The sequence below is a fragment of the Trichosurus vulpecula genome, chromosome 2 (genome assembly GCF_011100635.1).
Source record: "Trichosurus vulpecula isolate mTriVul1 chromosome 2, mTriVul1.pri, whole genome shotgun sequence".
Taxonomy (NCBI): domain Eukaryota; kingdom Metazoa; phylum Chordata; class Mammalia; order Diprotodontia; family Phalangeridae; genus Trichosurus; species Trichosurus vulpecula.
Genome location: NC_050574.1, coordinates 139368805 through 139384828, shown reverse-complemented (window position 1 = coordinate 139384828; position 16024 = coordinate 139368805). Strand labels below are relative to the sequence as shown.

The 16024-nt window shown below is 40.3% G+C and overlaps 1 protein-coding gene across 1 annotated transcript in view; it reads left to right on the top strand.

Annotated features, from left to right (window-relative positions):
• The first annotated feature begins 1149 nt into the window (after positions 1-1149).
• The window catches only part of RAB39A (RAB39A, member RAS oncogene family), a 21701-nt gene continuing 6826 nt past the window's right edge, over positions 1150-16024 (top strand). Inside the window, exon 1 of the mRNA XM_036745947.1 lies at positions 1150-1398. Coding sequence (XP_036601842.1) covers positions 1172-1398 — 227 coding nt within the window. The 5' untranslated portion in view covers positions 1150-1171. The remainder of the gene's footprint in view (positions 1399-16024) is intronic.

Below are 16024 nucleotides of genomic sequence, written 5' to 3'. Positions count from 1 at the left end.
GGCAGGGCAATTGGGGTTAAGTGACTTGCCCAAGGTCACACAGCTAGTACATGTGTCAAGTGTCTGAGGTCGGATTTGAACTCAGGTCCTCCTGACTCCAGGGCCGGTGCTCTACTCACTGTGCCACCTAGCTGCCCCATTAATGTATTTTTTTAAAGAACCTTTTGGTTCTTAGTAAGTCTCTGGTGGGGGGTCTTAAGGAAAGACCTTAAAGAACAAGACCTTAAATAAGAAAGAAGGAAGGAAACCGGCACAAGAAGATTTGAAAAAGGGGAAGGAAATAAAATCAGGGTTAGAGGAATTTGTTGGGTCCGGTTACTCAGTGATTGGTGCACCGTTTTTGTTCCTTGTTTTGTACCGTGGGCCAAATTTCCCCTATGACAGTAAGCTCCGTAAGGGTAGAGAGTGTCCTGAGGAAACTGAGGATGAAGGAGGGCAAGCGGTTGGCACAGGAGTCTTGTACCTAGCTAGTGTCTGTGGCAGCATTTGAACGCAGGTCTTCAGGTCAGGGGTTCTATCTACTGTGTTTTCGTGGGTACAGAACTTTGTAACTTCCTCTCCTCAGCCCTAGGCTAAGCAAAGCCCGGCTCGGAATCAATCTTTGTCAAATCCAAGTGGGTTGAGCGGCTACTCTGAGCCAAGGACTCCCAGAAGCCCTACTTTTCATTGGCTCGGATCTGCCTGGAGCGGCCGCCCTTGCCTGGTCCTCTGTGGTTATCTCTGCTGTCAGTCTCCTCCCGATGTCCAACTCCCCGCCTCGGGCCCCTCCCGCTTCTCTTTTTCCCGAAAGGGAATGCCCAGTCTCTCGGATGGCCCGAGGTGAGCAGTTTCTCTCCTGGGGCGTCTCCCGTTCCAGCTCGGGCTCGCGCTTGGGCTCCAGCTCCCGCGTCGCGCCCCGCCCCGCCCCGAGAGGGTGTCCTAGCCGCGCCCCAACCGCCCGCCCCGCCCTCGCCTCGCCCTGGGCCCTCGCCCTGCGTCTCCAGGGTGGAGACCCAGGCAGCCCAGGCGGGACGAATGTGCTCGAAGGAGGCGACGGAGAAGCAGTGAGGCGGTGCTGAAGGGACAGTTCCCGCGGGAACCTTGCGACCCCGGCCCAGGGAGCCCCGCCGCGAGGTAACATTCTCTAGCCCCGGAGCTCGGAAGCCGGGCGGGTGCGAGCGGGATGTGAGCCATGGAGGCCATCTGGATCTACCAGTTCCGGCTGATCGTGATCGGCGACTCCACGGTGGGCAAGTCCTGCCTCCTGCACCGCTTCACGCAGGGCCGCTTCCCGGGGATGCTGTCCCCAGCCTGCGACCCCACGGTTGGCGTGGACTTCTTCTCCCGCCTGCTGGAGATCGAGCCCGGCAAGAGGATCAAGCTGCAGCTATGGGACACAGCCGGGCAGGAGAGGTTCAGGTACGGCCGCCCGTGCCAACGTCCCGGGCTGACCCAGTCCCCGCCCGCCCCTCTTCCGCTTTCCCGATCTGCCTCTGCCAACCTGCCGGCCCTGCCCATGCCCCGGCCGTGCCCCGTCTATTCAAAGGCTTCTTCCCCTTTGCCCAGCTCTCACTTCCCTCTCCTATGTCCTTGCCTTTGCAAATGTGACCCAGCCCCAGGTTCACTTCTTTCTTCCCGATACAACCTCCTCCACTCCCCACCCCGAAGCCCCCACCCCCAGACCCACGTCTTTCCTTTGCCCACCTTCCCGTCTCCCTCTGCTGTTCCACACCGCCCCCCACCCCAGCACTCTTGTCCACGAACCCGGGTTCCCACTTGACCTTTGTAACCCTTTATCCCCTGCCCCCCTTTTCTTTCTCCCATATTGCCATACCCCATGAGTCATCTGCCCTTCTCCTTCATAGCCATCATAGTTAGGTTTCGTGGAGCCCAGTCCCTTGAGTATAGTAGGCTCTTAATAATCATTTGTCGGATTTACAGCAAAAGCTGTTCCAACCCAGTTTGATTGTATGAGATCATTGAGCACCGTCAGGAGGGAGATGAATGGGATGATGGTTACCAGAGCCACTCAGTACTCAAGAAGGTGGTGTGCGGTGTCAGAGCACAAAAGTGGGTTCAATTCCTTTCTTGGGATACATGGCACATACATATCACGTATGACCTTGGGTAATTCATTTAACTTCCCTGGGTCTTAGTTTTGTCATCTGTGAGATGAGAGGTTTGGGACCAAATGGCCTCTTGAGGTCCCTACCCGCTCTAGATCTATAATCCTGTGACCACCCATATAGATTTGAGTCCCCTCTTCCTCAAAATAGGACAAAACAGCATAGCTGAGAATCTTTTAAAGGAGTGAATTCCCTTCAAAGTTTTCAAGCACTAAGGTGAGGTGCTATTTAGGGAAAAAAGACATCCAGAGATTTCTCAGGAGTTGTTTTACCTGTATTGAGTGTTTAGTATTTAATTTGGGGGATGGTGGTAAATAATAGAGTGTTAAAATTGTATCCTCACTTAATGTTATATAAAAGAAAGGATAAAGAAAAAAACTGATTTTTTCATTCTTACAATGGAAGATTTCAAAAAGTAATAGCCAACATTTATATTGCACCTACTGTGTGCTGAGCACTTTACAATTATTATCTCATTTGATCCTCACAACAGCCCTGGGAGGTAATAAAACTGAGGCAAACAAGGGTTGAGTGATTTGACCAGGGTCACACAGCTAAAATTCTCAGGAACTAAAAAATAAACAAAATTTTATCTTTCTAAATATTATAAAATAATAAGATTTTAGAACGAGAAGAGGCTTTAGAGTTAATCCAGTCTAACTTCCTTGCTTGCCCAGAAAGGTTAAGTGTGTTGCCCAGGGTTGCAGCTAGTTAGGGTGGCTAGGTAGAGCAAAGGATCCTAGAGTCAGGAAAACCTGAGTTCAAATGTGCCCTCAGACACTTAACTAGTTGTGTGACTCCAGGAAAGTTGCTTAATCATGTTTGCCTCAATTGCTTCATCTGTAAAGGTGAGCTTGGGAAAGAGATGGCAAACCACTCCAGTATCTTTGCCCCGAATGGGGTTCTGAAGAGTCGGACACTACTGAACAACAGCTAGTTAGGCAGAATTATAAATCAAGTCTCCAGACCAATCAAGCAGCCCAGATTTGTCATATGCCTAAAGTAAGCCAGTAGCTCTTGGATTCACTAAAAGGCCATAATGGGGAGGAGGATTCTTGTAAGGGAGAGATAACTTAATGTTGCTTTTTATAAATTTACTTTTTTAATGCCAGAAATTCCATTCATTGTGTCAGAAATGCAGCATGGTGTAGTAGAAAGGCTGGTATATGTGGGTATGAATAGTAGTTCTGCTACTTAATGCTTGTATGACCTTAGGCAATTCATTCTAGCCTATGTGGGTCTTAGTTTCCTCATCTATGTAAAAAGTCAGTTGGACTAAATAATTTATAAAGTTGCTCACATCTTGAATATTCTTTATTACATTGAAGGTTCAAAACCTCTGGTGGCGAGCAACAACCAAAGGTGCAATTTTCTAAGCCTGCCTAGGGCTTTCTCCTAGCTGTGCTCCTGAATCCTAATCCATTGCCCTTTGCATTATTCCACTCTACCACTTTAAACAAATCGACCAACATTTTTAATATTATTAGGGTAAGGGATATTTTTGAGGAAAAGGAAATGAGGAGGAGAAATGACTGGGAAGTTTGGGAAAGGAAGAGATAAGCATCACTGATTGAGTTCATACAAACAGGTACTTTGGCATGAATATTATATATTCAATGACATAATAGAGTTTATAGGGGTGGAATTTTCCAATGATGTCTTTTTTTTTTAAACCTCCCTCCCAGTAGACCATCATCCTCTATGGAGTTTTAAATGATGTCTTTTTTTTTTAACCTCTTCTTACATCGTCATCCTCTGTGGATGAGACAAGCTTCCATGTGAGCACGCTAGGTAATGATTCAAGGTCTTACTTTATATTCTCAGTTCTGAGGCTGAAATGTAGAATATATATGTTACTCCCTCTTCATACACTCTGCACAGTAGCCAAATTGGCCTACTTGCTGTTCCCCAAAGTTTGCATTCTGCCTCTCACCTCCATGCCTTTGCATAGGCTGTCCCATGCCTAGAGTAACCTCTCTCCTCATTTCGGCCTGTTAGAATCCTTAGTTTCTTCTAACGGTTAGCTCAGGTACTCCAACTTACAGGATGCCTTTCCTGATTCCTTGCCTCCCAAACCCACCACCTCCCCATGCTCCCGGCCTCTTCACACCCCTCATATTTTGTATTTACATGTTATATCCCCCAGTACAATGCATACTCCTTAAAGGTAGAGAATGCTTTTATTTTTTTATCCACATTGCCTTGCACTTCAGAGGTGCTATTGAACTTAAGTGAATATGTATGCATTTTAGGTATATATGTTGGAATATATATGTATATATATACATATATATGAATACATGTTGTTTATTCAGTTGTTTCAGTCTTGTCTGACTCTTTATGACTCCATTTAGGGTTTTCTTGGCGTGTTTTACCATTAACTTCTCCAGCTCATTTTACAGATGAGAAACTGAGGTAAACAGGGGTAAGTGACTTGCCCAGAGTCACATAGCTAGTAAATGTCTGAGGCTGAATTTGAACTCGAGAAGATGAGTCTTCCTGACTCCATGCCCATGCTCTAACCACTGGGCCACCTAACTTAGCCTTCACCCTATATAAATGCCAGGCCTTTGGCAGAGAGTAAGCAAAGAATACCAACCTAAGTGGCAGGAGATCTGCAGACTAGTTCTAGCTCTGAAGCAAGTGGCTTTACCACTGAGCCTCAGTATAGGATCTTTAATGTTTCTTCCACTTCTAACACGCTATGAATTATTAGGGGTTATTTATGTAGCACTAATAACTCATTGGAAGAAATGTTTCAGCCTTTTCAGGAGGTCAAGCTTGATGAAACTAACTTCTCTGGACCTTAGTTTCCTCATTTTAGAATTAGTTTAGGTGGTCTGGCTCTAAAATTTTATGATTCTGATCTTGTTTACTAGTTTCATTTGTGATATAAACCAGGTATGAATCAAGATATTAGATGATGATAGTATATTTATTTAGTTGTTCTTGCACCAATTTCTCAGTAGTTGACATGATAATAATTTTTTAAAAATTTCTCCTAAACTTTTAGCATTATGAACTAAATTGCAGATACAAAAGCAGAATAAAAAATTTTAAAGTCCCTTTCATGTCAACTTCTTGACATGAAGACAAAAGAGTTGTTAAATGCTTTGATTTGATTTCTTAGATTTTTCAGTAACCAGGCCTACCTTTTCCCAAGTAGATATTTGGTTGAGCCTATTTTATTAACATCTTGTTAATTTGATATTTATTATAGCTATTCTGTCTTAAAAATGTAATGCATACATATTTGGAGAACTAGTTTCAAATATTTAATTCACTAGAATGCTTTAGCAGTTTTCATATTAAGAAGGAGTAAAATCAAAATGAGAACAATTACTATGAAAGCATTTTCTATTTTATCAATGAGAGGTATTTGTTCTTAAGTTATAGATAGGAGTGTGAATTTTATTCCAAGGGAAGGCGTTAAGTTGATGAAAAATAGATTCCCACCATTAACTATAAAAAACTCGTGAAGGATTCATTAAAGCTGACTATCATGTTTGAAGGTTTATTAGCAGTGGTAATCAATTTTAAAGTCAGTCTAACATGAAAAAAAAAAGAAAGAAAACTTACAGGGGAAAGTTCATGATGTGAAAATAACTCACTTTTATATAGTGCTTAAAAGCACTTAAAAACAACCCTATTAAGTAGGTGATAGAAATATTTTATTATTCACATTTTGCCTAAGGCTCAGAAAGGAATTTTGGGGTGGCAATAGCCTATTTCATTTCCCTGGACCAAGGAGACACTAAGCTTCACCCTAGGAAGCAGAGTCATCAGGCCCTCCCACTTCCAGAGTTTGGATACAAAGAAAAATGCTGTACATCTTTCAGTGCAGAAATAAAACAATGAACTCACTTATGTAGCTTTGGTTTATTCTAATTAAACAACACACATGCTCCACAGCCGGTTGATCCTTAATTAGAACGAGATATTGCTGTCTTTGGCTCCTCATACATGATTTTCCAGTTCTCCCTGCAAGCACATGTTTCCAGGTCCTCTGTGGTCCTGTGCCAACATAAAGTATGAGTCTTCCGTGGGGAAAGGCTGCCCATAATGGCTCAATCTTTGTGCCTTTATTCTTCAGAGGTCCTGTGTCAAGGGTCCTATCTTTGGTTCCCTGCTTTTTAATCTCTACTTAAAACTTTCCAGCATGTTAATTAAGGAAGAGACAAGCCTTCATCTTTAGCCGCTATATCACTTCTAGGCTTTTGAATTGAAAGTCTTAAATATCTTAATTGATGAGAGGTGATAGAGCATGTGATTAGTGATTAGTGCATATGTTAAGGGACCACTTGCATCACCTTACAGATGACATTACTATATACATACCTATAGCCTGGAAATGGGGGTGGGAGAGGGAAGGGAAGAGATGGTTGTATAGTGAGGCTACCTGACAAAATTCAGTGATAAAAGAAGCAAGCAAAACTGTCATAATACATGTATGTATTTATGGATATCTCTTCTGTATTGAAAACATTCTTCTCTTTAGTTGAAAGCTCCTATGTAGGGGTATGCTCTTACATTTACATCATACACATACACATACAATCAGAACCTGAGGTTGACAACAGTCAGTCACCTGGGGTGGAGGAGTTGGGGAACAAAAATTTATTAAGTGCCTATTATTTGCCAGGCACTATGCTGCACACTTTACAAATACCTATCTCATTTGATCCTCACAACCCTGGAGGTGCAGTTATCATCTCCATTTTACAGATGAGGAAACTGAGGCAGCAGAGCTTAAGGGACTTTCCCCCACAGCTAGTAAGTGCCTGACGTCAAATTTGAACTCAGGTCTTCCTGACTCCAGGCCCAACACTCTATTCACTATACTACTTAGCTACCTCTAGGTCACATACAGTCTTGCCTCCAGTATAAGAAATTATGACATGCTCATTGTCACACAGCTAAGAAGATTCAGAGCTAGGATTCAACCCCAGGTTGACTAGACTTCAGACTCAGCTCTCTTTCCACTATACTCTATTGCATCTTTAACATTTGAAAACAGAAACAAATACACTAAGATAACAGTACAATGATTATTTTAAAAAAATTAAATAGAACCCCATCGTTTCCTAATTTAAGTTTAAATTAACATTACTGGAAACAAGAGCTTACATAAAAGAAAAATTCAAATGTGAGAAAAGCTATGAAAGAAGAAAACTTAGGAAAGAGAAGTCTGCTCTCTCCTGCTGTAGCCCAGGGAAGAGTACCAATGCCTGGAGGATTGGAGATTTCAGTGGTCTTAATACATAGTATTAGAAAGTTGTTTGGGACTTAAAGAAAGTAAGTGGTTTGATTACGGTCATACAGTGTCAAAGGGAGAATGTGCACAGGGCTATAACAGAAGGTGTCACAAAGAATAAATTCATCTTGATAAGCTACTCTGGTTAACCGCTTCTGAGTATAACCTCCAAACTAATGAACATGTTAAAGATGTATGAACTCTGGTTAATCAACTTTTCAAAGAGTAATAAATAATAAACGATAATGGGCTGAAGTCTTAGCCTAATTGAACAACAGGGCATGACCTCCAAATAATACTCACCTAGAAAACTGATTTTTTTTTCTCTCTGTTGTCTACATACCTTTCTCTAGCCTTTTTCTTTCCCTCTCTTTCTTTGTCTCTTTGTGTATATCTCTCCTACTATGTCTTTTTGGGGAACAAAAATTTATTAAGTGCCTATTATTTGTTGTCTGTTTTTCTTATTGTGTCCCATGCCCCCTCTCTCTGTTACTTTCCATCCTTCACCTTTTTCTTCCCATTTTTCTCATCTTCTATCTCTTTCTCTACCAGTTTCTTCAATTCTTTCATATTCTGTGTAACATACCTTTATCTGCCTCATTTATTTTGTATCCCACCCCCACAAGAATGGAATATAAGCTCCTTGAGGACAGGCACTGTCAAACTTTTGTAATACCCCCATTGATTAACACATTGCCTGGCCCATAGTAGATACTTAATAAATGTTTGTTAATTTATTCATTCATGTCTATGTATTGATTTATTAAATCTCTATTTTGTGCATGGTGGATTGGGAGAGATAGATATTAAAGTATCGTTCACATATAAGGTTATTTTCAATGTAGGCCATATCACTAAATCTAATCCTTTTTAATAAATGAAGTGAACTCTCTTTAGAAGGAAAAAATAAATGTACTTACTTCAGTACTTCAAGAAGCTGTTACTTTCCACTTTAGTGACCTTGGGAAAGTCACTCAGCTTTTTAGTTCCTCATCTATAAAATGAGAGGTTTAACTAGATGGCCTCGAAGGTCTCTTCAGGGTTTAAATCTATGACATGTGACTTTTTTTTTTTTGGTGTAGATTACCAATGGAGGTTATAACCCTCTCTGCTCTCTATTTAGTAAATTGTCTTCTTGAGTTGCTGTGCCTATAAAAGTTATCACCCCACCCCCAATTCTTTGATGAAGAACCTCCAAATTTAGGCTTAGCCTCCAATTAAGGACCCACAGTCTGTTATAGTCAAAGCCGTTCTAGGTAAATAGGACCTTTTAGAATTTGCACTGCTTGTACAGCTTTTGAGAACTCTTGATGAGGCATTGGTGTAAGATTTTAGTAAAGGATAGAGGCAGATATATATTGAAAATTTTTTGCTACAATATCCTAGTTTTGATACATGGTACTTAGAAATTCAATAGACTTTTATCACTCAGGAGAAAGCTAATATCAGTAAGCTATGCTCATTTTCTCTCTCACAGTGTCCTCTCTTCCTCTGCTGTTAGGATAGAGAGCCCCTTACCCATTTGCAAAACTTGTAAACCCCACTCTTCTGTGTATCTATCTGTTCTTCTTCCTTCCCCTGCCTGTTTGTCCACCACATCTGCAGCTATGAGAAGCGCAGATCCCAAGTCAGGAATTAAAATTGCAAGCTCTTGGGAGGAGATCTCCCATTATCCATTCCAGCCTAGGAAGAGTTCATGAGATCTTTGTTTCTGAGGTCCTAAGGGCAGAGATTCTAGCAGTCTCCAAAAGCATGCAAAGATAGAAGAGATAGGTCTCCCTTACCTTTTAGCGTGAACAGCCAGCGCATTTGATACAGACTTCCCTAGGTAATGTGTGCTGCTGAGGAAGTAGTTGCTATGGTTGCCACGGCTGCTGGGAAACCAAGAAGTATTAAGTTGTATCTTCAGCACTAAAAGCTTGATTATAGGCTACACTCGAGTTTTCTAAGTGCCAGATTAAGTACAAAAGTATGGTCTGAATTTGGGGCTGTCTTGAGGCCAATGTAATAAGAAGCAGTGTTATATCCTTAAGGATATACTGTCTTCTCTTTTCTTTCTTTCTCCCTTGATCTCACTTATTTTATTATGATTACTACTAGTAATAATAACTCAATCTAATAAACATTTATTAAGTACCTCATATGTGCCACCCACTATTATAATTTTAACTTCAAAGGATCTATGAGTTCTAGCCCTTGGCATCTGGATTTTTTTTAACCCAAATGTAAGATTCTATAGTTATCCCTATTAAATGTCCTCTTACTCAATTCAGGCCAGTGTTCTAACCTATCAAGTTCCTTTTGGATCCTGACTCTCATCTCCTGTGTTAATTATCCTTCCTGGCATTGTGTCAGCTGGAAATTTGAGAAGTTTGTCATTTATGCCTTTCTCCAAATCTGTTAAAGTACAGGGCAAAGCATAAATAACTGAGCCACTCCACTAGAGACCTTAAAAACTGACATCAAACCATTAATAATTACTATTTGGCTCCAGCCATTCAACCAGTTCCAGATTTACCCGTCTACACTATTACCTATTTCCATCTTATCCGTAAGAATAGCACGAATGCCATGTTGAAATGTCATTTTGAAATCTAAGCATACCATATATGAATACAGCATCCTCCAGTCTATCTAGTCTAGTAACCATTTTTGCTGAAGAGAGAACTCTACCATATGTGCTGAAAGGCAACAAACACTCTCTCCCTTGGAATTCTTCCTTTTGGTCAACTCTCTTAGCTGGGCAATTTGAAAAGCCAAGAGTTGTATTCCAGTCTCATCCACCAGTGGTATAGCAACCTATTCTGAAAAGAAAATATAAAGGAACCACAGTGGAAATGTCATTTCCCTTCTTCATTTCTATAGTTTTCTCTGAGGCTCAAGAAGGAGAATAGAGCCCATTGGGTACCATCTTTAATTATGTATATCCTCTGTTGCTCCACACAAAGGATCATTCGTTAAAAGATGGAAGAGACCTTAGAGGCTGACTCTAATCCCCATGCTTTACAGATGAAAAAGTTGAGGCACAGAGAGGTTAAGTGACTTGTCCTGGGTTACACAGCTGATAGTGTTTGAATCAGGATTTGAACTTAGGTCCTCCTGACTCCAAGTCACATGATTTTATATGGAAAGAATCCCAAGCTATATCCTTCTCCTCAGCCCTCTCTCCCTACCAAAAAAAAATTGGCTCCTAAAGCTCAACCAGATAAAGAATGTAGTTCATTTGTGGTAAGGAGAGAGATAATTAAGTGGACTTTGAACCAAGATGTCTCTTGCCTATTCAATAGAAATTAATGGGGGAAATGAATTTGAGATAGAGGAGAACTCTTTTTATACCTAGTTTGAGACCTCTCCCAATAACAGTCCAAACGAAAAGACTGATGATGAAGTCTACTTCCTAACAGAAAGGTAATTGATTTGAGTTGTAGAATGTAATGCCCGTTTTTGGACATAGGGGAATTTGTTTTTCTTGGCTATGCATATTTTAACAGAGGTTTTTTCTTCTTTTCTTTTTTTTGTATTGAAAATGTGAGGGCAATGGTGAGTAGCAAGGAGAAAAAAGGTAGGTAGGGTTAGGGCTGCACCCAAAAAAAAAGAAAGAAAAGAGGGTCATTGAAATAGGCTTTTAAAATACACAGAAGAGAACAGAAGGAAGGCCAGAGGGAATCACAGACAAGCAGGACAACTTTGGAAGTTACATGTTGAATTTATTACATATTTAAAAGAAAAAATGAAAGCTATATGAATATAATAGATTTGCAGTTTCATATACAATCTTCTCTGCTCTATTGTGTGTATGAAAGTGCTCGTTTTAATTGATATTTGTCAAATTCATTCCAAACAAAATGGGGAAAAATAATTAAAGTGAATTTTAGTTTTATAAAGCGGGGAATATGTTGAAAGTAATACATTTTTTTCTGACCTGTAGATGAACCACAAACCTTAGAAAATGCTGTTTTATTACTGATTAATTGCTATATCTATTTTTAGTACATCAAGTACAGACTGTTCTGTCTTCTCACTTGTACTGAGAGTTTCTGTGGCTTCATTTTATTACACAAGCTAGCTAATCTATGATTCCACAGGTGGAGAGTTCAAGAACCATCAGATTTAGGATAGAGGTAGTTGGAAAGAAGTACTGTACTTAATTAGTTACAACCAAATGCTACTGGACTACTTCAGCTAGCTTTTATTCTCTATTAAGACTGAAAGAAGAACACTAGAGAGGAATCCAGGAGATGGCTATTTTGAGTCGGTATTAAACCTAAAAATCATAGTCAGAGGAAAAAATATAGTGGACCCCTAACCATCAGAGACATAAATCAGATTTACGATGGCTTCCTTTGCTGAATCATATCTCTGAACCTGAAACCTACCTATTCTGTCATCATTCTACTTCATCTTCCATCCCAAAGGTTTTTCTATCTATTTACAACTCAGATGTTTAAAACTTCTGACTAAAACCTTCCCTCCTACTTAGTAATTCCTTCGAGAAGTAAGACAAGCCCACGCAAACCATGTGTTTGCTCTCTCACTCCATTTCATTATAAGCCATGCAGACAAAACTGGGGAAAAGATATATTTGAACGTATTAAATTGTATAGTTTTGTTTCCTAAGCATAATGTAAGATTCCTTGCCTTACTCAAATTTTTTTAGGTACAATAATGAATCATACATTAAATGGAAAAGAAGACAACAGCATTTTTTTACAATCTTTCTAGATGAAAAATAGTTTTTAATATTTGATCAAAGATTTTCTGATAATGGAAATATGACTGTTGATAGTAACCATGGTCCTTATGATGCTTAGTCTAATAGCTACTGGTGGTAAGATTCCCTAGGAACTTGGCAGTCTCTTTAAATATAAGGCTCAATTAGATGTCTAGCTTTAAGATTCAGGGAGGGGTTTTTCTGCCTCTGGAATTCAGAGTACCAGGATCTCTTGCCAAAGAGGGAAGCAGATATAGAGTAAATTTTATAAGGCATTCTAATAGTCTTCAGTTGGGCTCAATTGTACCTAGTTGTGAAATTATTTATCATTAATTTGGTATACATTTATTCATGGAAGATCATGGCAAAATTTGGTTGCCCATTGAAGTTCATCCATATTGTACATCATTCTCATGATGGCATATTTGCATGGGTTCTGGATAACTGGACAATGCTCTTGTGCTTTCCCAGTCACCAGTGGAGTGAAGCAAGGCTGTATGCTTGCTCCCATGCTTTTTAGCATGATGTTTTCAGTGATGTTGTGGGATGTTTTCAATGAGGACGAAAATGCCATCAAGATCAGCTACTGTACTGATGGTAAAATATTTAACTTGTAAAGGCTACAAAGCCAAGACTAACGTAAAAGGAGAGTTGGTATGTGACTTTTTGTTTATAGATGATTGTGCACTCAATGCAGTCTCTGAGGCTGAGATACAACAAAATATAGATTGATTCTCTGCTGCTTGTGCTAACTTTGGCCTGACAATTACTACCAAGAAAACAGAGGTTCTTCACCAGCCAGGACCATACCATCCATACATGGAACCATCAGTTACAGCAAATGGAGAAATTTTTAATGTTGTGGGTAAGTTCACTTACTTTGGCAGTATACTTTCCAGAGACGTACACATAAATGATGAGGTTGATACACACATTGCCAGAGCTAGCTCAGTGTTTGTGAGGCCATGAAGGAAAGTGTAAGAGATAAGAGATATTATAATGGCAGCCTACAAAACTGAAGATTTACAGAGCCATTGTACTGCCCTTATTGTTGTATGCCTGTAAAACCTGGACAGTCTATCAGCACCATGCCAGAAAACTGAATTGCTTCCATTTGAATTGTCTTAGGAAGATTCTGAAGATCACCTGGCAAGATATGGTCCGAGACACTGAGGTCCTTTCTTGAAATGAACAGCCAGACATTCACATTCTACTGCAGAGAATACAACTCTGATGAGCTGTTTGAAGGCCAAATGTATATTTACCCAAAAGGCTATTTTCCAGAGACTTCACACAAGGCAAATTCTTACATGGAGGTCAGAAGAAGTAATACAAGGACACTCTCAGGGTCTTTCTGAAAAACTTTGGAAACAATTGTGAGACATGGGAGACACTGACACAGGACCATCCAGCGTGGAGTGCCCACATCAAAGAAGGTGTTGTGCTCTATGAGTAAAGCAGAATTGCAAGTAGCTCAAAAGAAACATGAAGTGTACAACTTTAGAGACAACTCTACTCCAAATGTTCATATGGACGATTTGTGCCTGACCTGTGGTAGAGCTCGTATTTGGTCTGTTCAGCCACAAACACATTACACCTTGACCCCAACATAGTGGTGTCATTTTGACCCTTTTTGAACACAAAGGACAACTAGCCAATCATAAATCTTTAGTCTTTACCTATCAAGTTCATCTGGGGGATTTTAAAGTATTTTCTTTAACAATTAATTCCTTCAGATTAGTTTATTCTATGTTTAAATATTTTGTTGTCTTTTATTTTTTATATCAGAATCATTAAAGACTAGAAGGATAAGCTAATTGCTTTTCCTTATAATCTCCTTGATTCTACAACTGACATAACTAGATTCAGTGAATCAGTGAATCACAATTCTAAATTGAATTAGGGATTACACTTAGTTCGACAGATTAAGTTACCTGCTATGTGCAAAGCTCTGTGCTAGGCTCTGAGGATAAGTATAAGAGGTAGTGCCTGAGTTCAACCTGGAAGGAAGATATGAGAAGTGAGTGCATTCCTGCCATGGGGGACAGTTTGTGCAAAAATACCAAGATAGGTGATAGAATGCCAAGGTTCAGGGCATGACAAGTAGATCACTTTTGCTGGATTGTAGAGTCCATGAAGGGGAGTAATATGAAATAGGTCTAGAAAGATAAATGGGAGCCAGGTTGTGGGAAGCTTTAAATGCCAAGTTGAGGAGTTTATATTTTATCTTGGAGGTAACAAGGAGCCATTGAAGTTTTTGAGTAGTGGGGTGATATGGTTAGACCTGGACCTTAGGAAAATTATTTTGGCAGCTTTGTAGAGAATGAGTGTGTTGCCCTTGAAAATTAAGGTAAACTGAGAGACAATGGTTTGAGTATGATCAATTTATTAGCTAGGCTGGTAGAACCAGGCCTGGAATCAGAAGGACCTGAGTTCAAATCCAGCCTCACACATTTACTAGCTGTGTGATCCTGGGCACGTCACTTAACCTTGTTTGCCTCAGGTTCCTCATATGTAAAATGAGCTAGAAAACCACTCCAGTATCTTTGCCAAGAAAACCCCAAATGAAGTTACGAAGATTGGTCAGGTAGTGGGTGAGGTTACAAAGGTCGACAATATAGGGGTGGAGATTCAGTTGCTATAATACCCTTTCTGGGCCATTTCCCTAACTTTTCACTCACTTATTTGCAGATTGGTTCCCCAGGGGACAGCTACTACTCATTTGGTTTCAAAGGATATCCTGTGTGTGCACACTTCTAAAACTACAGCTCAAGAGTTCCCACCAATGAGCTTACCATAAGTAAACAGCCATTGGGTATAATTAGCTCAAAACAAAAGTGTTTATTAAAATGGCATAAAGAAATAGCTACAGTATTCTTGCTCCCACCCACCCAAATCTGGGGCTCACTTCACAAAGACATCTCTTTGTTTCTGTCACCTGCCCCTTATTTTCTATGATTACATAAACTTAGTGGCAAAGGAACCAAATGCCCCCAGTACATTAGTGACTTTAGAGAAAACAGTTATTGCTGTCAGGCTATAAGAAATTAGCAGGAAGTGGAGGCAACAGAGTATAGACTATTCTTTTGAGCAGTTTGTCAGGGAAAGAGAAAAAAAATATAGGATGAGGCCTGGAGAGGATGACAGAGTCCAGTGGAGATTTTGTTTTTTTAAAACAGATAAGACCTGGACATGTTTGTAGGGAACAATAGATAGGAGGAACGTCTCTATTGTAGAGACCTATAAATAAGGAGAGATTAAAGGTGAGAGAATGAGTGGAGAGGTGAACTCCAGGAAAAGATGGAAGGAGTTTGGAATAAAGGAAAAAAGAAAGAAATGGGTGAAGAAATTTTTACATATGGAAGAGAGGAGTTGCTTACACCAAGTTGGAGGCAAGGATATCTGCTGAGAGAAAAGGAGAATGTTATATAGGAAGCTTGAAGAGAGGTTTGCAACAGGCCCTGTGATAATGCTGTTTATGATTTTTATTCAAACAGGATTGGCAAATGACATCTCCATGTAACTAAGCTAAACAAACCAGAAGTTCCTTAATTGTCTGGTATATTTGGGCTAGTTAAGTAATTCAGATGAAAGTGAAATGTGTGGCCTGTGCTATGGATTGAATGTATATATTCCTCAAATCCACCAGAATATTATGCAGATGTCAGCTCTACTTTGGCTGGGTGTGCTGTATCCACAGTTTTTCTAAGCTGCCTGCATTGTTATGCTAAGATATATCATTCCATTCTGTTCCTGAAGCTGCCCTAAAAAATAGAAACTGAGGGGAGAATCCAGTGTACTGACTAAGGCATCTAGGCATTAGCCACATGACTTCCCCTACCTCCAACTCTACTACATGCGGGAGTACTTAAATTCCAGAAGTTTCCAACAAATTAAAGACATAACTGTTTAGGGGTCCACAGGGCTCCCTCTAACCCTATTTCAACTTCCCTG